Source organism: Ochotona princeps, chromosome 8, assembly GCF_030435755.1.
Source record: "Ochotona princeps isolate mOchPri1 chromosome 8, mOchPri1.hap1, whole genome shotgun sequence".
NCBI lineage: Eukaryota > Metazoa > Chordata > Mammalia > Lagomorpha > Ochotonidae > Ochotona > Ochotona princeps.
The window spans coordinates 30,866,056-30,891,137 of record NC_080839.1 but is presented as its reverse complement, the minus strand read 5'-3'; the positions used below and the strand labels follow the sequence as shown (position 1 = coordinate 30,891,137).

At 41.3% G+C, this 25,082-nt stretch overlaps 1 protein-coding gene across 4 annotated transcripts in view; it reads left to right on the top strand.

Moving 5' to 3' along the window:
• The window catches only part of ASB3 (ankyrin repeat and SOCS box containing 3), a 92,497-nt gene that overhangs the window by 23,714 nt on the left and 43,701 nt on the right, over positions 1–25,082 (top strand). For 3 of the 4 annotated variants that reach the window (XM_058667776.1, XM_058667779.1, XM_058667778.1), the window contains exons 3-5: positions 3,204–3,297; positions 8,090–8,268; positions 24,231–24,343. In XM_058667776.1, the coding sequence (XP_058523759.1) occupies positions 3,204–3,297; positions 8,090–8,268; positions 24,231–24,343 (386 nt within the window). The remainder of the gene's footprint in view (positions 1–3,203; positions 3,298–8,089; positions 8,269–24,230; positions 24,344–25,082) is intronic. The other variant, XM_058667780.1, reaches the window with a different exon arrangement.

Sequence of the window (25,082 nt, the reverse complement as noted above, 5' to 3'; positions counted from 1 at the left end):
TATTTTACTTGAAAGTCAGTTGTATAGGGGCTCAGTGCAGTAGCCTAGTGGCTTAAGCCCTTGCCTTGCATGTGCCAGGATCCCATATGGGCGTCAGTTCGTGTCCCAGCGTCCCTGCTTCCCATCCAGCTCCCTGCTTGTAGCCTGGGAAAGCAGTAGAGGGTGGCCCAAAGCCTTGGGACCCTCCACGTGTGGGAGTCCCAGAAGAAGCTCCTGGCTCCTGGCTTCGGATTGGCTCAGCTCTGGCTATTGTGGCCACTTGCGGAGTGAATCAGTGGACAGAAGATCTTCCCCTCTGTCTCTCTTCCTCTCTGTATATCTACCTTTAAATAAAAATAAATAAATCTTTTTTTTTTAAAGGATTTATACACACACACACACACACATACTAAGTGAGAGAGAGAGATCTTCCAACTGCGGGTTCACTCCTCAAAATGGCTGTAATGGCCAGAGCAGAGCTGCTTTGAAGCTAGAATCCAGGAGCTTCTTGTGAGTTTCCCATATAGGTGCAGGGCTCCAAGAACTTGGGCTGTCTTCCACTACCTGTCCAGGCCCTTGGCAGGGAGCTGGATCGGAAGTGGAGCAGCAGGGACCTGAACTGACATTTATATGAGATGCCAGCACCACAGGTGGAGGGTTTTAGTGTGTTGTGCCACAGTGGCAGCCCCGGTAATGGCTTTTGTAAATGTCATAACTGAGTTGTAAATCTTTCAGGCATTGCTGAGTTCCCATATCTAAAAGCCGCAGCATAAGGAAGCAGAGGAGGATGTGCTGAAGCCTTGGGGGCTAATATTACTTCATCTTTGAAGAGCTCCTTGTGTATTCTTGTTATTAATTCTCTGCTGTCTCATGTGTTTCAGATTCACTAGAAAGGGTTTTTTGCATTTTTTTCGTTATATTATTTTTTATTGATTACATTGCATTATGTCACACTGTCTCATAGGCTCTGGGATTCCCCCAACCCCTCCCCATACCGTCCCCCCATGGTGGATTCCTCCACCTTGTTGCAGTATTACAGTACAAATTCAGTCAAGATTCTTTCATTGCAAGCATAGAGTCCAGCATCTTGTTGTCCAGATAAATTCAACGGTTTCTTGGGGAGACCATCTCTGGTCTGAAGGCAGAGCTGGCAGAATATCCTGATCAATTAAAAGCCACAACATAACATCAACATCAATTAAAACATTATAGAATTAATTGACATGGTGTTGAGTAACAAATATGTTAAAAAATGCAAATTCTTAACCACCTCCTGTGACTACTTCATTGACATTTCAATTTTAGTTTATACTCAGAACTGGCTGCTATACACCTTAAAATGGCTATAGGGTACTATTCAGCTGTCTCATTTTAGTGTTCAGCAGTTTATAGTGTTGAAGCAGTTGAAGTGCAGAACAGTTTTAGGAGGGGTGTGCAGAGAAATCTTCAGTACCTTATTGAGGAGTAACTAATCTTTGTGTCCTACCTAGTAAGGAATGTGTGAGTCCACACCGACTGTTTCCTGTCTGGTTCCAAGCTTTCCTTGTTGCTCTCTGTCTATTCTAATTTGTGTGTGTACGTACGTGTGTGTGTGTGTGTGTGTGTGTGTGTGTTTTGGGGTGGGGAGCTCCGGAGTGACCCTGATGGTCATTGCAAGATAGGGTGGGGATCCAAAGTTGGAACTGAGGACCAGAGAAAGCTCCTCTCCCTATTCCTGAAGGAAGCTTACTGTTCTGATGACCTTGAATCTTGCAAGGAAGGGTTTGGGCTTCTTCCAGCCCATGTGGTAGATCCAAACAGGGGTGGATGACCTCAGAGTTCTTGGCCTCCGAAGGCATTCCAGTTCCCTGTGGTCTCCTTGGCAGTTGGGATGCAGTCCTTGGTGCCCATACTGATAGTCCTTGGTGAGGATCCGGGAGTCCGCAGGGTTGGGATACAAGCCTCCTTCTGTCCACCTGCTCCACCCTGGGGTCCTCCCTATTTTGTGCATATGACCTCCTGTTAAGAGGTTGTCAGGATCACTCTTGATTCTACCTGTATATCTTTTAAAAATTGATGTCTAATTTTTGTGTACTGCCATCCAGCTTTTTCTTCTCCTGACTTCTTCCCTGTATCTTGACTATATTTAAGGATTGTCTGATTTAAGGATTTTGCATATATAGAATTCATTGTGTGTGGAAATTATTTCATATTTTTCTCAGAATTCTTAAGTAAAATGCAGTATGATGTAGATTATATATGTGTGTGTGTGTGTATATATATATATGTATATATATATATATACGATTTAATATGTCAGATGTGTGGAATTGACATCACCCCTGTGATCAGCACATCATGGATCTGTTTGGGCTTGTTAAGTTCTGGCTCAATTGTTGAAGTAAAGTTTCTATGTTCATTATTTTTAACCTGATTTTTTTTTTTTCCTGACAATCTGTTGAGGGCTTGCAGAAAAGGGCAAGTAATGAAGAAGGTTATTATTCATAAGCATAGGACACTCTGTGTCAGCAAGTATTGGGTGTGGTGTCACTAACTGGGTATTAAAGCCAAAGCTTATCACTGCTGCACAGGTATCCGTGGTTGGCATTGGTCCCACTGAGATGGCCCCAGTCTTCAAATGTAGCCAAGAAGGAACTGACAAGTTGCTATAAACAACCTGAAGTACTCTTCATGTTTATCAAGGAAGTCTCTAATGCCCTTTAATACCATTGAAAGTTGCAAAAACTGAATGAGAAGCAGAAATCACTTTGCCCTCTGTATAGAATAAAGAGATTAAAATGTTAAAAGCAGGAAGTACAGAGTAGTGGACTGGAAAGAAGGAAAGTGAGAGGGTGGTGGTTGATGGTCCAGTACCAAATACAGTGCCTTTGGGAAAACCTACTTCAGTTTTAAAAAGACTATCAGTGGAGTCCTCAAGTCAGTTTATATAAAGTGTTGGAATTCTTGAAATATTTTGGAGATTTCATCAAATTTCTAGCTGTGACATATTATCTGTATAAGTATTTTGCAAAAATTGAAACGATGTGCATAATTCTGTTGAACCCCATTTAGCTTTGTGTTACTGTTACAGAACCTCAGTTTTTGAGAGTTTAATTTACCCAAAATGTAATTCAAACTATGACTGTCAGATAAAGGTTTTGCTGCCTCAGTCTTATAACTCCAAATGTGATCTTCCCAGTTCAGTGGTTTTAAAGTTAGCTGTAATGTATCTTTTCTTTCCATAGGTAAAAATCTTTCAAGATCTCAAGTCAAAAGTAAATTATTTCTCATTCTGAGTGAGAAATGCCTTTTATTTACATTATTGTTTAGAGATGAAAGGTTTTGTCCTTTTTCTTAGGTGGGTATGTATTCAAATCACTAAGAGTAGCCTGCATTTTGAGGAGGGAGTTTGTGCATAAATTATTTGGAATTTGTCTGTATGGGAAATTTACTGTGTCTCTTATTTATTTATTGAGTCATTTTTATCTGCATGAACTGAAGGACATATTTTATCCTTTGAGTTGTAATTCAGTGTGGGATTATTTATATTGTTTCTCAAATTGCTTTTGCAATTGAGTATTCTTTCAGATTAGTTCCTGTATCTTTTTGACATGACCCTCGTTTATTGTTTCTTGAACACTTTTTACTTTCTGGACCTTTATATGCTTCAGCCTCACTTTGTGTATTTCGTGTATTTCCTAGCCCAATCAGTCGTTCCCAGAAGAAACTTAGTTTCTTTTGCTGCAGGAAGAAACCTTACTCTCAGATCTACCAACCATTTGTTTGTGTGTTAGTACACGTGTACAGTGGTTTCAGAACCAGTTTTACAACTAGAGACTGGTGTTTATATACCAGTCTTTTATCTACAGTCTTATAGTTTTGTTATAAAATCATTTTTCGGGGCCAGCATGTTGGTTCAACTGGTTAATTCTCTACCTCCAAGTACTGGCATCCCATATGGGCACTGGTTTGTGTCTCGGCTGCTCCACTTTTTTTTTTAAGATTTATTTATTTTTATTGTAAAGTCAGATATACAGAGAGGAGGAGAGACAGAGAGGGGGATATTCCGCCAGATGATTCACTTCCCAAGTGACTTCAGTGGCTAGTGCTGTGCCGATCTGAAGCCAGGAGCCAGGAACCTCCTCCCAGGTCTCCCATGCAGGTGCAGGGTCCCAAGGCTTTGGGCCATCCTCTACTGCTTTCTCAGGCTACAAGCAGGGAGCTGGATGGGAATTGGAGCAGCCAAGACACAAACTGGCACCCATATGGGATGCTGGCACTTTAAGGTGGAGGATTAGCCTGTTGTGCCACGGCATTATCCCCCAAAGTATTTCTTATGTGATCAAAGATAAGTTACTGTGAGTGTAAAACATCCTGTTACCTTGTCTTCTATAATGTAATACTGGCCTGTGTCTCCTACTTTCTGTTTTCTCTCTTAGCTTCCTGCTGGTTCTGTTGAATCTTCCACTTCTTGATAGACACCTTAATCCTGCCTTTATACTAATAACATATTATTTTTACCCTTTTTTTCCAAGTTAAAGACATGGTTAATATATAGTAAGTCTAAGTTTCTTTTCAATACTTGTCTATTTTTCTAAATTCTTTGTTATTTAGTCTACCATCATTAGCTTTAGTTGCTAAGTATAAAATCAACAAATAGCTCTACTGGCATTTTGATTAGAGTTATATTGCTTATTAATTCTTTTGGGAATAATTGACATCTTTATAGTACTGAGATTTCCCACTTTTAATCATCACTGTGTCAATTATCTATACATCTTTTCATTCCTAGTTTTAAAAAATTATATACAATTATGGATGCCATGTGGTGTTTCAATGTATATCACTGTATGTATACAGTGTTATACAGCAAAATAAATATCACTGTCCTTTTAAACATTTAGAATTCCTTTATTGCATAAATCTGATCTTGGAGCTTTTGTGTTTTTATACAGAAATATATCGGGGGCCTGATGTAATGTTTTTTTTTTTTTTTTTTAAAGATTTATTCATTTTATTACAGCCAGATATATACAGAGGAGAGACAGAGAGGAAGATCTTCTGTCCGATGATTCACTCCCCAAGTGAGCCGCAACGGGCCGATGCTGCACCGATCCGATGCCGGGAACCTGGAACCTCTTCCGGGTCTCCCACGCGGGTGCAGTGTCCCAAAGCATTGGGCCGTCCTCAACTGCTTTCCCAGGCCACAAGCAGGGAGCTGGATGGGAAGTGGAGCTGCCGGGATTAGAACCGGCGCCCATATGGGATCCCGGGGCTTTCAAGGCGAGGACTTTAGCCGCTAGGCCACGCCGCCGGGCCCTGTAATGGTTTAATTATTAGTTTCTTGCCGGTTATTCACAGTGCAGCAATAAAAACGGGAGTACAGATGTCTCAATCCTAGATTTTCATGTCGTTTTTACCTAATAACCTATGAAGTTAATTCATAAGATTAAGGTCATGTTTGACCAGTCTCTGAGTAATCTGAAAAACTAATTTGAATATAGATCAATTTCTGACTTATCTCTGAAATGTTGTTTTTGTGATTTGCACTTTTAAAATATGGGTGTCTTGTTGTTTGGTTGTATATGCTTATAAAATCTTGAGACTTATAAAAATATTTGTACAGTGTTACTGTTTAATTATTATATATGGGCTGCATGTTTTATCCGTAAGTTGCAATGATAGGAATTAATTACAATAGGTGACTATTTCAGTCAAGAGCATTAGTTTTAATTCTGGTGTTTTAAGAAAGTAATTTTTTTGGAAGTTTTTTTTGTTTGTTTTATTTATTACTGTATTCAACCAAGCCTGTCTTCATAATTTACCTTAGGGGCTGTCCTTCTAATAACAGCTTAGAATTTACTATTTGGGTGGCAAAGTTAAGAAAGATTGATTTCAATGTTGTCTTTTACTCTGGAGTTTTAAAAAAATTTAAAGCAGATATTAATGATAATTTTAATTTTTCTTTAAAGATTTATTTTTATTACTTGCAAAGTCAGATATACAGAGAGAGGAGGAGAGACAGAGAGGAAGATCTTCTGTCCGATGATTCACTCCCCAAGTGAGCCGCAGTAGTTGGTGCCCGCCGATCTGATGCCGGGAACCAGGAACCTCTTCCGGGTCTCCCACGAGGGTACAGGGTCCCAAAGCTTTGGGCCGTCCTTGACTGCTTTCCCAGGCCACAAGCAGGGAGCTGGATGGGAAGTGGAGCTTCCGGGATTAGAACCGGCGCCCATATGGGATCCCAGGGCATTCAAGGCGAGGATTTAAGCTGCTAGGCCACGCCGCCTGGCCCGATAATTTTAATATTGCCAGAATGTTGTGTATTTTGTAAGATGCTTTCTGTAAGTCATAAATTCCTTATGATTTCTGTGTAACAGTTTTTTTTGAAGACTTATTTATTTTTATTTGAAGGGAAGATTTTACAGAAAGTAGGAGAAACAGAGAGAGGTATTCCATCTGCTGCTTCATTTCACAGTGGCTGCAATGGCTGGAGCTAAGCCCATTGAAGCTTAGGATCAGGAGCTTCTTTCAGGGTCTCCCATGTGGTGCAGGGGTGCAAAAACTTGGACCAGCCTTCACTGCCTTCTCAGGTCATAAGTTGGAGGCTGGATTGAAGGGGAGCAACTGGGTCTCAAACTGGTGCCCAAATGGATGCTGGTGTTGTATATAGAGGTTTACCCTGTTACATCAGCATGCTCACCCAGTTTGGTTTCTTTGGAACATGTTTTGTCCTGCTAAAAGTTATAAAGAAGTTTGTAAAATTGCATTTATGTCATTAGTTGAGTACCAGAAAGTCATACTAGAGATGAAGCATTTCCCTTATGGAAGTTAAAACTCAAATTTACTCATATTTTAATAGATACTGCTTAGACATATCTTCAGTGCTGTATCTTCTCAGATGTTGGTTTTATGGTGCCTTTCAGATCCTGAAAATAAGAGCGATTTAGGGAGAATTTGTGTGGTAATAATACCAAAGGGCTGAAGCTCGTGTTTAGCCTAGTGGTTAAGATTCCTAAGCCTCCTGTCCAAGTTCTTACGTTTAATTCCTGGCTCTGGTGCCTGATTAATGCAGACACAGGGAGCTGCAGTGGTGGCTGTGGTAGTTATGTCTCTGTCACCCACATGGGAGACCTGGGCTGTGTTTCTTATCTCAGCTTTGGCCTTCTGGCCCGGCCCCTACCCAGCCCAGCCTGGGAGCTGTGCATGTTTGTGGAGTAAGCCAGTTTTGGTCATTCCTTCTGTACTTCTTTCTGTCTATGCCTCTCAAAGCAAACAAGCAAAATCAAAGGATTGTTGACTCTTGGATACCTTAGAATTTTAAAATTTTTTTTAGAAAATTTTAAACTATGAGTTGTCCCTGTAAATTCCTTTTGTTTTGCTATTTCATTAAATTCCTCTTGAGACATTTACTTTCTTGTAATTTAAAAAAAAAAGATTTATTTTTTATTGCAAAGTCAGATATACAGAGAGGAAGAGAGTCAGAGAGAAAGATCTTCCGTCTGCTGGTTCACTCCCCAAGTGGCCGCAGTGGCCAGAGCTGAGCTGACCCGAAGCCAAGAGCCAGGAGCCTCTTCCGGATCTCTCATGCCAGTGCAGGATCCCAAGGCTTTGGGTCTTCCTTTACCGCTTTCCCAGGCTACAAGCAGGGAGCTGGATGGGAAGAGGGGACGCTAGGATTAGAACTGGCGCCCATATGGGATCCTAGTGCAGGTAAGGCAAGGACTTTAGTTAGTAGACTACTGCGCTGGACCCTGTAGTTTACTTTTAAAGTTATTTATTTATATAAATGGGGAAAGGGACATCTGTCCACTGGTTTATTCCCCAAATGCTGCAGTAGTCGGGTCTGAGCCAGGCTGAAGCCAGGATCCTGGCACTCAGAGCCAGTCTCCTATGTAGGTGCCAGGGAACCAATTGCTGTATCCATTACCTGCTTCCTTCCAGGGTATACATTAGATGGATGCTAGGAATGTGAGGAAATCTGGTACTCAAACCTAGGCACCCCATATGGGCTGTGGCTCCAGTAAGATATGTGGGTGTTTCTGGTATCATCTTAACTGTTGCTCAGAGCACTCACCTATGATGTTTGCTTTTTAAGCCCAAGAAATTGCAGTAATATCTTCTAGTTGAGTGGTTTGTATTCTTTCATAGATTCGTCTGAAAATTACATTCAAGCGAAGACTTTTGAGGGCTCCTGTGCATTGCATCTTGCTGCCAGTCAAGGACACTGGAAGATTGTGCAGGTTCTTTTAGAAGCTGGGGCAGATCCCAATGCAACCACTTTAGAAGAAACTACACCATTGTTTTTAGGTAATGTATACTTTTTGTGGCACACATATGATTTAATTGTTCTTTGAGTTGTTTTATTTACAGTGTGTTCCTTAAGCAAAAATTACACCACCACTTTTTTTACTCTGAGACTAAAATATTTTTAATGGTTACCTCTTGTTTTCTACCCTCCAGAGATAGTATCTGGAACTTCATTGTTTACTTAAAGTCACAAATTCTGTTTGTTGCCACGGTAGTACAAGGTTACTTGTGAATGTTTTATGCTTGTATTTTCTTTTTCTTGGCATTAAGATATTAGGAAGGTATTATGAAAGAAATCATCAGCTGATCTCTGAATGTCAGTTTTCTGCTTCCTTAAATCACTATCCATTCATTTATTTTAAAGATTTATTTGTTCCACTTGAAAGTCAGAGTTACAGAGTGAAAGGAAAAGAGAGAGAGAGAGAGAGAGAGATCGATCTTAACATCTGTTGATTTACTCTCCAAATGACTTTGATGGCCGGAGCTGGACTGATCTCAGGCTTGGAGCGTGAGCTTCTTCTTGGTCTCTCACGTGGTTGCAGGCCCCACAGGCCTGGGACCTCCACTGTTGCTTTTCTAGGCCATAAACGGAGCTGGATTGGAAGTGAGCAGCTGGGACTCAGACTGGTGCCTATACAGGATTCCTGCACCACCACAGGAGGAAGATTAGTTTGCTACGTCTCCATACTGGCTCCAGTTCACTATTTAGATGTCTTCAGTTATGGATTCTGTTTTTTTAATTCCCTAAGGTCAAAGATCAACATGTAAATGGCACCCTTCAGGTGAATCTCTTTTTTTTATTTCTGTCTCTGATCCTGTTTTCTTTCTTGAAAGTTTTGTCTCAGAGTACTTAGTAGAACATGAGATAATTAGGAGGATAAAATCTTTGAAATCAAACCAGTATATCAGAAATACAATTTTGAACTTACCATATGTAATGTGTGTATTCATATACTTACTGTGATTCAATTTCCTTTTTTTTTTTTTTTTTTTTAGTTTATTTGGAAGCAGAGTTAACGGCTTGAGAGAGGAAGGCATATAGAGAGATATTGGTTCTTTCCCCAAATGGCCTCAAAGGCTGGTACTGTACCAGACTAAAACCAAGAACTTTAAACTTCTTCTATGAGGGTACAGGGGCCCAAGCACTCGGACCATCTTGTGGTGCTTTCCCTGGAGCATTACTGGGGAGCTGGATGTGAAGTGGAACAACTGGTGTTGAACCAGTGAGTGTATGGGATGCTGGTTATTGCAGGTAATAGCTTAACCTGCTGTGCCAAAACGTCTGTTCCCCAGTTTTTTTCTTTTTTTGACTTCTAATGTGAGGATGAGAGTAATAGCATCCATTCCGTCCTTGTTGTTTGCCTGAGATAAAATGAGATGTCTCTGAAGGTACTTTTTTCTTATGAACTTAAAAGAAATTATTTTAAAAAGTGTATAATATATACAGCAAAGTTCATTTTATTTAACAAGGTAAGTTTAAAAATTTTTTTTGAATGATGGAATGACTACAGAGCGATAGTGATGGAATTTGGTATATATGTAAATATATATATTGAGAGAGAGAGAGAGAGAGAGATATCTTTTCTGTCTGCTGGTTTATTCCACAGATAGCCATAGCAGCTGGGCCTGGACCAGGTGGAAGCCAGGAACTGGAGCTTCATCTGGGTCTCACACAGAGGTGCAGGAGTCCCAGGAGTTGGGCTGCCCTCCACTGCTTTCCTGGGTGCATTAGCAGGGAGCTGGTCAGAAATGGAGCGGCACGGACTCAAATAGGTGCCCAGATGGGATCTGAGGCTGCTGCTGAATCTACCTTATCACAATGCTGACCCCTGGAGTAGTTTTAGAATCGGAGTAGTTTTAGTAGCAACATGAAGAATTATATACTTTCCAGTCTAATTTTGTTCTTTTACCATTTTACTTTTTCATTTTCTTTCTTTATATTTATCCGTATTAAGTTATAGACAAAGTGGCTTCTTATGATTTTAATATTCAGGTTGTTTATTTTCTTTTTTCTTTTTTTAAAGATTTTAATTTATTTTGTTACAAAGTCAGATATACAGAGAGGAGGAGAGACAGAGAGGAAGATCTTCTGACCGATGAGTCACTCCCCAAGTGAGCCACAACGGCTGGTGCGCGCCAATCCGAAGCCAGGCACCAGGAACCTCTTCCGGGTCTCCCACACGGGTGCGGGGTCCTAAGGCTTTGGGCCGTCCTCGACTGCTTTCCCGGGCCACAAGCAGGGAGCTGGATGGGAAGTGGAGCTGCCGGGATTAGAACCGGCGCCCATATGGGATCCCGGGGCTTTCAAGGCGAGGACTTTAGCCGTTAGACCACTGCGCTGGGCCCAGCCTATTTTTTTTTTTTTAAAAAAGCTTTTTTACGTTAGGATAGGCTCTTGAAAATATTGATATGAGTTTCTAGGAACAAAAAAAAAAAATATGGAGTTCACTAAAAGTTGCATTTAAAAGGTGTTAATTTTATTTTCCCATATTTACTTTTATCTATATTTTTAAATGTTTTTCTCTGAGTTACAGAGAGGCAAGGAGACCGAGCTCTGAGTTTTAGGTTATGTTTAAAGCAAAATTTGAGGAGCATGCATGGACACACGTACACACTCAGAGAAAAGAGAGGGAGTGGACTGCCATCTGCTGTTTTATTCCCTAAATGCTTGTGACTGGGCCAGGCCAAAATCAAGCTTGAGGAACTCTGTCGTGGAGTTGTCTTATTTCCTCCCATAGGTGGCAGGGATCCAATTATTTGATTTAGCATTGCTGCCTCCCTGGGGTTCATCATCAGAAACCTGGTGTTCCAGTGAAGGACACAGCCATTGTTTACAGAGGTGTCTCCTACAAGAATTCTGCTAAATGAATGCTTTCAAATATTTGAATAATTTCTGAAGGTTCTAGAATTTAATGCTACAAGAAGATACAGATCCAGAGATTTGTTACTTCTCTGAGAGTCTGAGAGTCATTTCTCTAAACTTTTTTTGCATGGGAGAGGCAAACAAAAATAATATATAGCAAGATATTGGGATTTTAGGTTTTTGTCTTCTGATACTTGCATGTGATTGAAAGATGCATTTTTCTGAACGTGGGTGCTGATGTGTAGTATGGTCATTAAACTTTTGTGATATGTTAAAAACCTTGTGGACTGTCAGGAACATTTAAACTAGATTGGAGTAGTCCCCACAGCCTTTTTTGTTACATTCCTAACATAATGAGTTTTGACCGCCAGGCCATGATTTTGCCCATCAGTCTACATCTTTAAGATTCTTAACCACTGGGAAGACATGAGGGAATTTATAAGAAATAAATGTAACTTTTCATTAAGATTTAGCATAAGTGTTTCTAAGTATCAGTGAAATAACACATTTCAGAATAAAGGCTAGACGCCAAAACACATTTTTTAAAAAGATTTATTTATTTTTATTGCAAAGTCAGATATACAGAGAGGAGGACAGACAGAAAGATCTTCCACCCGATGATTCACTCCCTAAGTGACCGCAATGGCCAACGCTGTGCCGATCTGAAGCCAGGAGCCAAGAAATTCCTCCAGGTTTTCCACACGGGTGCAGGGTCCCAAGGTTTTGTGCCATCCTTGACTGCTTTCCCAGGCCACAAGCAGGGAGCTGGGTGGAAAGTGGGGCCACCGGGATTAGAACTGGCAACCATATGGGATCCTGGTGCGTTCAAGGCGAGGACTTTAGCTGCTCGGCCACTGCACGAGGCCCAGGCCAAAACACATTTATAGGAAACTAGCTAAGTTTATTAAGGGTGTATCTGTCTTGGATGGGACAGCCTCACTTTTTAATATTTTCATTATAAACTTTACTTTTAATTTTAGGGATTTATTTATTGAAAGTGTTGCAGTGAGAGAGAGAGAGCAAATGAGATTTTTCTGTTGGTTCACTGTTCAGATGATCACAGTACCCAGTGTTGGGCCAGGCTGAAGCTAGAAATTTTATCTGGTCTCCCAAGTGGGTATCAGTGGCCAAAAAAAAACATTTGGGCCTTCTACTGCTGCTTTTTGCCAAGGCCAGACATTCTTAAAATAATGGAAGATTCAGTATTCTTGCCAGTAATGTTGACAGAGTAAAGGATTGCAAATATGTTTGTCTCCAACTGGAGTTATGATGGTACTCGAATGATTCTGTCGTTGACATAAAGTATTGGAAAATTGTAAGCTTAAGGTTACCAAATAAGTTAGCAATTTATAGTCATTGCATTGGAGTTTCTTTTCTAGTGCCACCAGATGTCAGTATAACCCCAGGACCAGAAAAATACTGCAGCTGATAAATGGCTTTTCACTTCATAAAAGTAAGGAAAATGTTTGGCATAAACTAGATATACAGTGTAAAGATTATTTTTCTGTGGAATTGTAGGAACACATGAAGTGCATAATAGAGAATAAAGTACATGTAGAATTCAAAGAAGTGTAGACACGGTTCAAAATTCATATATAATTCAGGTGTCCTAATAGAATCTATAGGTGATATCAGACTTTCAGAAATTGCCAGCTTGCTTCTCTAACTAAAGTAGTTGCAAGGTCTGGTTAATTTGCTGCTTATAACCTTACTGACTGTGACATTTCTTAGAATTGCTTTCAAAATTCGACCTTTAAAATGAGAAAGCTTAAGATTTGGAAATTAACCTCATTGTGATTTGCAGTTGGTACAGTACTTAACTGTTGGAATTCCCTAGAACACATCATAACTTTAAATGTTTTTTGAAAGTGTTTATTAGGATAATTTACATGTAAGAATGACCTTGACTTATCTTTTAATAAATGCTGTATTAAACAGTGATCGCTGTTTGGAACTTTAGCCAATAGGCTACTTTGCTGGGCCCCCTCCAGTGGCTTTTGGAAACATAACCTGACTTTATATGAAGAGTATTGGAACCTGAGGCTGGATAGTTTATAAAAGATTTGTAAATCTGAAACTGTGATAGCGGTCAGGCTCTGTGTTGCATAATCCACATCATGGAAGGAAAAAGAGCTGGAAAGAGTGAGTATGAGAGATATGGAGATAATGGAACTAATTTTTAGGTCAAATTCACTCACAATAGCCAACAAACTCCCAGAGTAACATTAATCCATCATTGACAGCAGTCCTCTAATGACCTAATCACTACTTGTATCAATTATGTTTCTAGCACATGAACATGGTGAGACACATTCAGACTCCATCAGGTGCTCGAGTTTACCTGTTATATCCAACATCTGGGCCATCTTGGGAGTTAGTTTCTAAGTGTTGGTTTCTAGTAGAATGAACATTGTGGCTACTATGTTATAGAGAATTGAGTTCTGTTATCTCCCTCTGAAACAGTGTTGGTTTCTCGTTTGAAGGGCAGACAATTTGTTGTTTTTCACCTCAAATTGGCTCAGGTTTGGGTTTATACTTTGTTAAAAGTGATCTGGTTTTGTTTTTGATGCACCTCTGGCCATTGTGACCACTTGTTTGTGGCCACTTGGGGAATGATTCAACAGACGGAAGATCTTCCTCTCTCTCTGCTCTCTGCATATCGGATTTTGCAATAATAACAAAAAAAAAATCTGTAAAAAAGAAAAGTGATCTGTGGAGAGCTTAATGTGTTTCCTAAACCTGTCTAATTTGGTGACATAAAATCCTAGTATCTTTGCCTGGCACGGTAGCCTAGTGGCTAAAGTCCTCATCTTGCATGTGCCAGAATCCCATATGGGCTCTGGTTCTAATCCCAGATGCTCCACTTTCCATCTGGCTCCCTGCTGGTGGCCTGGGAAAGCAGTAGAGGACGGCCCAAAGCCTTGGGACTCTGCACTCGTGTGGGATTTCCAGAAGAGGCTCCTGGCTTTGGATTGGCTCAACTCTGTCCGTTGGGGCCACTTGGAGAGTGAACCAGCAGATGGAAGATCTTCCCCTCTATGTCTCCTTCTCTCTATATATCTGCCTTCCCAATAAAAATAGATAAATCTTAAACAAACAAACAAACAAACAAACACCTGCCAGTATCTGATCTTGTCAGGGCTCGTTTTAAACTCAGAGGAAAGTCTAGAGTAGACCTTACTCTAATGTGGACCTTACCCCAGAGCCCTGCCTTTTGGGTGTCTTTGCTGTGTGCCTCGGGTGTTAACAAGGCATAATGTGGTTTTACCATTAATGAGGCTAAAGCTCCAGAAGTTTCTTTGTGCCTGAGTACTGTGTGCCCTCTAATCATCTGTATTCCATTCTTCTGGGATATGTTTAGTCCTGCCCAGCACATGAACATCCCAGACTTTTACTGAAGTTTGTTGGGGGAATTTCCATACTGAGATCTTCCCTCTGCACAGTTCTCTTCTCTGAATATTTATTCAAGTTTTTAACTTCCTAAAACTTCAGTTTAATGAACTTAGGTGTTCTGCTTGAACTACCATCTGTACTTCATCTACTTGTAGTACTTTCCCCACAACTTTAGTCTTGGTCAGTATAATCAGAAACTGTACCCAGGCAAAGAGGTGGGGCTGTTATACAGTTCTTGCGTTAGCTGTTTCCCTTCTCTTGGGGGTCAGTCTTCTGTTATTTAATGCTCAAATAAAAAGTTTTTAGATATCCTGTCCAGTCTGATGATTGCTTGTGGACTGATGGCGAATTTCATACCAGTTCCACTGTCTTAGGCAGAAGTGTAATTCTGATGCCTGTTTAGTTTGGAGAGAGAGTGTAGGCATACTTAATGGATAAGAAATCCAATAAATGTTTTTATTGATTTCCAGGAGTTCTTGATTTTTACACAGTCTAATTTATCACTGTTTTTCATGATTAAGTATTTTTTTTTTTCTCCCCTGAGCTCAGGTCGTGGATATTGTTCCTTTTTTTTTCTAGAAGCTTTATTATTCAAATTTAAACCCCAGTATATCTGGAATTGATTATTATCTATGGTATTGGGGAGGCAAAGGTCAAGATTTTTTTTTTTTCTGTACAGATTTTTGATTGACCCAACACTACTTTTTGAATAAAACTGCCCTTTTATGACTGTTTAATTTTCATCTTTGGCATAATGGTGACCATTTTAGGGGAATGGAAATGGTGTGTTTCTGGAATTTCATTAATGTTTCTTTGACCATTTTATCTATTCTCTGCTGATACCATGTTATTTTAACCATTCTAGCTTTGTGAGTCCTGATACCTGATTATTTTGGCTTTACCTGGTATTTTGCATTCCCATGTGTGTGAATCAGTTTTCCCCTCTAATTATGAAAAGAATCTTTATAACACCTTTAGGTGTTCTGAGTAGGCTGACATGTAAACTTACATGATTTTGTGACAAATTTGTGTTTTTACAGTAGCGGATCTTCCTTTGGTGTAGCCTGCTGTGTTTTAGATATTTATTGTTCTTGGTGGTATTTTAGAATTTTCAACGTTTAAAGATTTATTTGTTTTTATTGGAAAGGCAGTTATTTTGTTGAAAAGGTTTACTCACCAGGTAGCCAAAACAGCCTGAACTGAGCTGATCTGAAGCCAGGAGATATAAGCTGCTTTGGGGTCTCCCACATGGGTGCAGGAATCTATGGCCTTGGGCCATCCTCGACTGCTTTCTCAGGCCATAAACAGGGAGTTGAAAGGGAAGTAGAGCAGCTGGGATACACACGAGCACACATATGGTTTCCTGGCACTTGGGCGGGGAGGACCAGCCAATTGAACCACCATTCCGGGCCCAATATAAAGATTTTTGAATAGGAATGACATTGTGGCTTTCAGGTTAAACAGTCACCTGAAGTACTGGCATCCCAAAGAGGCACAATTTTGAGTGCCAGCTGCTCCACTTTTCGATTCAGCTCCCTAAGCAGCTAGGAACACAGTTGAAGATAGCCAAGTGCTGAGCCCCTTTACTCACATGGGAGACCTAGAAGAGGCTTCTGGCTTTGGCCTGGGATAGCCATGGCCCATTGTAGCCATTTAGGGAATGAACCAGCAGATGCCAAATCCTTTTCTCTCTGTGTTTTTCCTGACTGTTTATAACTATGCCTTTTAGATATATATAAGATGAGATTTTTTAAAGGCAGATTTTACAGCAAGAAGGTGGTACAGAAAGATCTTCCATCTGCTGGTTTACTCCCCAAGTGGCTGCAACAACTGGAGCTGAGCCGATCTGAAGCCAGGAACCGGGAGCTTCTTCTGTGTTTCCTGCACAGTTGCAGCATCCCAAGACTTTGGGCTGTCACTGACTGCTTTTCCAGGCCATAAGCAGGGAGCTGGATGAAAAGTGGAGCAGCTGTGACACGAACTGGTGCCCCATGGGATCCCAGCATTTGCAAGGCAAGGACTTAGCCACTGAGCCATTGCACCTAGCCTGATAATGCGGTTTTTAATACAATTTCTTTGACTTATCCTTTCAGTTCTGTGCTAAGCATACTGATTTTACAGGACAGAACCTTTGAGTGGATGTATTTGGTAGATATTTGGAAATTTGGTTCTGGATCATGAGGGAAAGATTAAGAAAGGAGAACATATTTGCAAAAAACTGAAAACTGTAGCTTCAAAATTTAGCACATTCACTGTTTGAGAATAAAAGGAATAAAAGGTAAGGCTTGAAGACAGAATTTTGATAAATTGTCATAGTTTTGAAATTAATAGAAAAAATAAAGAGAAAATGAGTTGTTCGAACTGCAACTATTTAATACTGAAGAAAGTTGGTATTAAAGAAATATGGGGAATTTAATGTCAAAGACAGTAGGAACAGTGTAAGAGATGAGAGGCTGACAAAAAGGCAATGGGAGCTGATGACTCAGAAATCACTAATGATTGTCAGTGGAGAAGCTTCTAATGAGTTACGACAGTGACATTGACATGTAGAATCTACCTAGGCAGGATTTTTTGTCTCTCATTCATTTCTGTGTCTCTAGTATCTGAAGTATTGCCTGGTACATAGTAGGTACTCAGTAGATATTTGTTGAATGAATAAATAATATGTGAAAAATCGGATCATTGTAAACTGAAGAAGAAAAATCTTGGATCAGTGCTGTGGCCCTGTAAGTTAAGCCACTGCTTGCAGCACTGGTGTTCCATGTAGGTGCCAGTTCTAGTCCAGCTGCTCCAGTTCCTATCTAGTTCCCTGCTAATGATCCTGGGGAACATCAGAAGATGACCAAGTGCTTAGGCCCGACACCCATGTGGGAGACTCAGGAGAAAGAAGCTCCTGGCTTTGACCTGGCCCAGTCCTGGCCATTGTGGCCATTTGATCAGTAAATAAACGACTGAAAGATCCCACTCTTTTGTTGTCTCTCTTTCCCCCTCTGCCTTTCAGATAAATAACATAAGTCTTTGTTTTTGTTTTTAAGAGTAATGTTTAGAGGGATAAGAAAAGGGAGAAAAATTAGCATATTGGTAAGAGGAGTCATGAAATATTTGTTCTAATTTTTTTAAAGGAAAAGATACATCAATTTGTAGGTTGAGCAGTAGAACCTCATAGAGAAGGAATGATGGCAAAATCTTGAGACAGTATAAAGAGAAAGCTCAAAAAAGTAACAAACAAAAAGATGTGCAAGTGAGGGCTGGGACACAGATATAACACCTGAAAGGAGGAAGCTCTTCTTTTCAGATAGGAAGGAAGGGGTAAGTAAATCAAGTTTCTACACAAAATCCATTGTAAAATGCCTTATATGGGCCATTCCTGTTAACATTACAGATTTGGTTGGGTGGCATGAGTTTGCTGTCACTGACAGAGTTATCATATTTCTATTTGAAAAGCCCTCAAGCAGAAGCACTTTTCTGATTCTTTGCTCTCCTTTTCCTTCTCTCACCTATGTGCCCACTAATCTCATAGAGCTGGAGTCCCCGCTGTGTGGAGATAATCTCAGTGACTGACTGTTCTCGGAAGAGGACTATATAGTCTGTTTTAGGTGCTGGGTTGTTTCTCAGTATGCTTTTATACTTAATTTTCTTGGTAGGATTGTCTGTGTAAAATGTCTGCCCTTTTGGAAGCAAATCCTTAAGCACAGTTGTAACCTCTCCCATTCCTCAATTTGGTGGCTCCAAATTGTTATGTAAAAACAGCTTCTTCTAAAGTAGGGATGTAGGTAGATGGTAAATCTAAGCTCTAAGTACATTTTTCTAAGCCATCATTTCTGTTATTAATTTATTTTGAAAAAGATGTGAAAAGCTGCCAAATCCCATTTATTTACTTATAGATAGGTCTAAGTTTTTGCCATTGGGAAATGTTTTCATTAGAAATACAATGTCTTAATGTATGTATGATGTTAAAAGCAAAAACAATTTTTCTGTCTGACTTCTGTACTGTGTTAAATGGTCAAAACAATTTTTTTCTTCAATTTTAGAAGGTCATTCTAATTTGTGGAAAGCAAATTTACCTTTACAGTGTGCTTCATATATCATTGCTATTAACATGGTAATCTTTTTTTTTAAGATTAATTTATTTATTTGGGAAAGAGAAATTTTTCATCTGCTGGTTAATTCTGCAGGTGGTTGCAACAGCCAGACCAGAGCCAGGACCCAGAAACATCTTTCAGATCTCTCCCATGTGGTTCCAGGACCCAGTCACTTGGACCATCTTCTGCTGCCTTTTCCAGACAATTACAGGGAGCTGGATTGCAGGGATATCAACTGGGATCCAAGCCAGCATTCATATGGGATGCTAGCATTATAGGTGGCAGCTTAGCACGCAACACTACAAGGCCAGTCATGCTATTTTTTTTCTCTCTGTTTTTTTTCTTTTTCCTTTTAATATTGTTTACATGTTTGAGAGGGACACATGTCTCTGTGGGTCTCTAATCAGGGGAGAGTTGAGATATGGAGGAACGTGGGTGAGACAAATGTCTCTCTCTCTCTTTTTTTTTTCTTCTGTGTCTGCAGGGAGGGAAGAGGAGAGAGCCACCCCTTGCTGTCAAACTACGTCAGCACTTGGGGATGGGGACAATGGTCAGTTGATGGCATCTTTGAGACTGATACAGGGAAGAATATTCCAAGAGTATTACTTGAGTAGTTTTAGTAGTTTTGAGATGTCTTTAGATTTGTTGCACCAGGGTTGAGAAAATTCCTTCAAGATCTCTTGGCTCATAATCACCCACCTTAGTGCATCCGTAGACAGGAACATGTCACACAACTTAACTAGGGCAGTGGTTCAACCTGTCCTGCTTTCCATCCTCTGATGAGACACTCAATATCTTATGCTGGCTTAGATGAGCTGGCCATTAGGTCCTCATGTGCATCTGGGCATTGGACCTTATATATTGTGACTTTCCCTGTGGCTGGGGTTTGAGTCTAGCCATCTCTTTGTTGAGTCTCCTGAGAAACTTCACCTGGGGTGACCTCAGACTTAATTGTTGTATGCACCAGCCAGTGCAGGGTCAGGTTCAGCCTGTTACCTGCATGAGGCAGTGCACATACTGGTGGATGCAGTTGCCTAGTCAGTTCTGCCTCCAACCCCATCTCTCATGCAAACTGGGTGCTGTGACTTACACTAGCTAGCCCAGCTCACCAAGGGCCTGGTCTTTATACACACCAGTAAGTGCTGCGGCCTCAAATTACCCCCAACAGGTTTGCCTTTAGCTCTGGTTTTTGCATGTGTAGCATGTGCTGTGGTGTAGTCCGGTCCATCCTTTATCCCACCTGGATCTCATGTTCACCCATGGATTCTATGGTTTAGCTTAGCCCACACCACTCCCAGACCAGCCCACTTGCATGCCCATGGGTGCTGCTGCTTTGCCTAGTCCAGTCTACCACCACCCTTGGATCTTATGCTTACTGGTGGGAGCTGCAGCCTAGCAGAGGAGTACCCACAGTTTCCGAACCAGGCTTGCTCCCAGCCCTGGATCTTGTGCTAGCCAGGGAGCACTGTAGTCCAACCTGACATGACTTGCACGTAGTCCCATCACCTGTCAGTGGATGCTGTGGCCTAACCTGGCCCGCCCGCTCTAATTCTGGCTCTTGTGCACAATAGAGGTGTGATAACCTAACCCAGACCAGATCACCCGTAGTCCCAGCTTTCATGCTCACTAATGGAAACAGCAGCCCAGCAAGTGAATCCTTGACATTTCCCTTACCAGACCTGCTCCCGGCCCCATGTCTTAACACATACCAGCGGATAATGTCCTTAGTCTGAGTTGGCCTGATCCCAGTCTCAACATTCGCCAGCATACTGTAGCCTGGCTCAGCCCGGCCCATGCCAAGTCTCAGCTCTCTCCAGCTAGTACAGCAGCCTAGCCTAGCCTAGCCCACCCTCAGCCCTCATGTCAACTGGCAAGTATTGCGGTCCAATCTAACCTGGCCTGTGCCTCATCCTGGCTCTCAGTTGTGCCAATGTGTGCTGTGAACTGATGTAGACCTGGCTCACGCATATGTCAGTGGGTGCGACAGCCCAGCCTGGCTTGGCCTGCCTCAAGCCCTGGCTCTTGCGCTCACCAATGGGAGCTGCAGCCTAGCAGGGGGTTTCTCCAAGTTCCCCTACCAGGCCAGCTCCCAGCTCCAAATATCATGAGTGCCTGTGGGTGCTAAGGGATAACCCAAATGGCCCACACCCATTTTAGCTCTTTGTTGGTAGGTGCTAAAGCTTAGCCCAGCCTGGCCCACCCCCAGACCCAGCTCTCATGTGAACTCTAGGATGTTGGGGTCTAGCCTGGCCTGTCCCACATCCATTCTGTCTTTTGTGAGCACCAACAGGTGCTGGAGCATAGCCCACCTTCAAACCCAGCCTGCATGCATGCTGATGGGTGCTGTAGCCTTGCCCACCATGGTCTTTCCCCCAGCCCTGATTCTTACACTTCCCAGTGGGAGCTGCAGCTTGTCAGGGGAGTTCCCAAAGTTCTCTTACCAGGCCCATTCTCAGCACTGTATCTGGTGCTTGCTGGCAGGTGCTTTGACAGACTGCCATGGGCCACCCACAGTCTCAGCTCTGACTGGTAGGTTTTATAACCTAGCCTAGCTGGGCGTAGCCCACATCCTGTCCTGGCTCTCTTGTGTGGCAGTGGGTGCTGCAATCTGGCCAATCTTGGCCCACCTCCAGACCTGGCCTATACAAATGCTTACAAGTGCTGTAACCTGGCCTGGCCTAGCTAGGCCCCAACCCAATAATATGCTCCTTAGTGGAAGCTATGGCCTAGCAAGGGAGTTTCCCAAGCTTCCCTACCATGGCCAGGTTCTTATTTGTACCAGCTGGTACAGTAACCCTGCTTGACATAGTCTGCCCTTAGTCCTGTCCTTTGCATGTTCCAGCAGGTGCTGCAACCTGGTCCAGCCTGTACAGCCTCCTCCCAGCCCCAACTCCTGTGTTAGGTTTGTTCCTGTCAGGTGGTTCATCGTGGCTCTACCCATCACTAACCCTAGCACAATAACCAGAGGAGAGTCCCACAGAGGCTAGCTCATGAGTCTCCTACAGAATCTGCCCCCAGATCCGGTTCTCTCACATTCTGGTAGGTGGTGTGGAGCACCTCCTGCTGTGACCTCATAAGTGGGTACTGTGACCTAGCCCATCCAAGCATACCTCCCAGCCCCAGCTTTTGTGTGTACCAGCAGCCAATGGGCGATACTATTTGGTCCAACCCAGGTCTTCCACATGGGCAGGTGCCTTGGCCTAACCCAGACATTCCCTCTGGCTTTCCTCCCTCTAAACCACTCCATCTCATCTCTCATACCTACTTACAAGCGCATGGCTGGGTACTTGGAAACCCCCAGAAGTCATTGTTCCCCTGTCAAATATGCCCTCTGCTGCTGCCACTTCAGTGGTTCCCAAGGCAATCTGTGACCCTCTCCATTTGGGGGACAGGATGGCGTTTCCCAGCCAGGTGTTCCCTGCCTTCCCCACCTATAAAAAAATAGACAACTATGCTGGCACACAGGTATAGTTAACGCAGATTTGGCATTAGCCAGATCTAGAATGCCTGCCAACTTTGGCTGCTTTTCTTCTAGCAGTTTTAGCAATGGCTTAGGTACCAGGCAAACTAAAACATTGCCAATAGATGGGAAATAATTTGGAATCTGGCTGTAGTATTTTTTGGTCAGCAATCACTGATTTAAATTATTTAAATGTTTAAATTGGATCTGAAATTTTGTTTTCTGTCATGACTGCCATCCAAGATTAGATTGACTATAGAAAATTAGTTTCACCTATAATGTTGCTGGATATATTTTTTTTAATTGAAATTACTTTGTATTGGCAATCTTTACATAGTTGATTAGGACAGAAAGGGTCAAGGGCTATAGGAAAGTGGGTAAGACTATTGTTTCCACATTATTTTTTCTTTTTCTGTATCTGGGATAAAAGGGGAGATAAAGGGAGAAGTCCCACCCAGCCTCCCACCCATCCCAGGTCTCCGATGTGGGGCATGCTCCGAGTGTCCTGCTCGAGTGGTTTTTACAATTCAGGTTCTTAATTGCCTCCAATCTTGCCATTCCAACCACGATAAAATCACTTCATCACTTCAGAATCCACTTAGTAATAAAACAAGTTATATTGAACTTCTACCTCAGTGGTGCTATCACAGCCATTGGTTACATTTCTGAAGCCCCTCAGGATAAGAGAACTTTCAGTTAAAGAACTTCTGGGAGTCCTGATGGGGAAATAAGCATTTGTGTAAATTCAATTTATTGGATTAATAGAGTGTCGGTGGCATGTTTTCTTTAATAGTGAGTATACTTATCATTTTTGTCTTAAATTTTTAAGGATTTATCTTTTCTTTGTTTGATCTTTGTTAACATTTTCAAGTGTGACCCATTGTTCAAATGTCTGGTGCCTTTCTAATTTTATGAATGAGTGTTCTTGATTTCCATATTGTTCCGTCTACTACAGTCAGAGTGAATAACAAAACAGTTATAATTAAAGTTGAAAGTTTTAAAACCTCTTTTTTGGTACCCAAGACTGTGAATCCAAAATTTTTTATCCAAATTTTAACTATCTTAACAGACACTATTCTTACTCCAACTGTACCATTTATAGCAGTCATTTAATAGCATTCATGATATACTTTATTTCCAGTGTTTTGTGTGCATGTGTGTGTCCTTTTTTGTATATTTCCCCATCCATGCTAGGTACTTTTTCCAGTGGATGCCTGAAAGAACAGGTAATACTGAACCCTGTAGATATTATGTTTCTTCCTAAACAAGGTTTAGGAACCTCTAACAAGGTTTAATTTATAAATTAGGCAATACTATTAAAAATAGAACAACTAGGGCCTGGCACAGTGACTAAATGGCTAAATTCTCACCTTGGAAGTACTAGAATGCCAAATGGGTGCCAGTTTGTCTCCCAGCTGCTCCACTTCTCATCCAGCTCCCTGCTTATGGCCTGGGGAAGCAATAGAGGATCTGCTTCACTCCCCAAATAGAAACATGGCTGGAGCTGAACCGTTCTGAAGCCAGGAGCCAGGAGCTTCTTCTGGGTCTCCCACATGGGTGCAGGGTCTTGTATTGCTTTCCCAGGCCACAAGCAGAGAGCTGGAAGGGAAGTGAAGCCTGGATATAAACCGGTGCCCATATGGGATCCCAGTGCATGCAAGGCGAGGACTTTAGCCACTAGGCTACCACGCTGGACCCAGGGCATCATCTTAACAATGGTTATTGTTTACGATGATAAGAATTATCTAAGGTACAAAATTTGCATTTTTGCTTTGTTTGTGACTCATGCCACTTTTGATCAAGTGATAACGGTAGCAATCTTTTGTTCTCTTTATCAAGCTGTTATTGCTGCTTCTTAACTGTGCATCCTATCCCTCTTCAAACTGTATCTTAGTAAACCAGAACCATGTGTCTATCATGAGAATGAATGTTTCTTGCTTCCATTTCCTCTGTTTCTTTTACTACTGAAAATAGTTTTCCAGTGGACAGGTAGTGGTAGGTTTCTGTTAATGGGTCTGGACTGAGACAATTGTGATGAACTGTTCCTAATGATCACAGTATTGTGAGTTCTGATGTGAATAAATGATGAGGGTATCAATGAAATGTTCAGTCCTACAGACATGCTTCTTTGGTGACAATAATTTTTCTGACTGCTATATTGCAGCTGTTGAAAGTGGACAGATAGATACATTAAAGCTGTTACTTCGACATGGAGCAAATGTTAATGGATCCCATTCTATGTGTGGATGGAACTCTTTGCATCAGGCTTCTTTTCAGGTAAGCTCTGAATTTATTATTCCATTTCCATGTAAATTGTGTGTTTTACCCTTTTAAAATGACAGCACTGTACTGGTTTTGCTTCCCGCTTGCCTGTGATTTATGATGGTTAGTGTAATCCTGAAAAGGCAGTCTAAATGCTAATGATCAATCTGAATAAGCTAACTGCTGTAGTAGCTGTAGTAGTTTTAGGCTATTGGGATTATCTAAATTCTCAAGTGTTGATAGTACAGTTAAGAAGCCATTGTAGTATGTGGGATATAAATTAACAAAGAACAGTTGTTCTACTTTATTTAGAACAGTATGTTTAGAAATTGAGATAGCTCCTTAGTCCTTGGTTAGTAAGCTAATTTTGCAGAATTTTATAAGGATTAGGATTCCTAGAGCTATGTGTTTCATCTGTTCATATTTAATTGGTTAGTGAGAGGTATAGGATAATCTACTTTGCCTTTTCCTTTGCACCCAGTCTGCTTTATTTTGTTTTTAGTTTTCAAGTTTACCTTTAATGAGAGGAAAAGAAAAAGCAGACAAAGCATAGTAAGAAAAAAAAGACCTCCCCTCAAAAGACAAATATCGTATTCCCTCTGGCAACTAATACAGAATAAACTAAAAGGTGTAGGACAGGACTGTTGTTTTTAGCTCGTGCATGTACTCCAGTGGAAATGTAGTCCTGTGGCATTTTAAATACTTGTTGAATATTTTGATTTCTTGAAAATTAAACCTGTGAATGTAGAGTGGA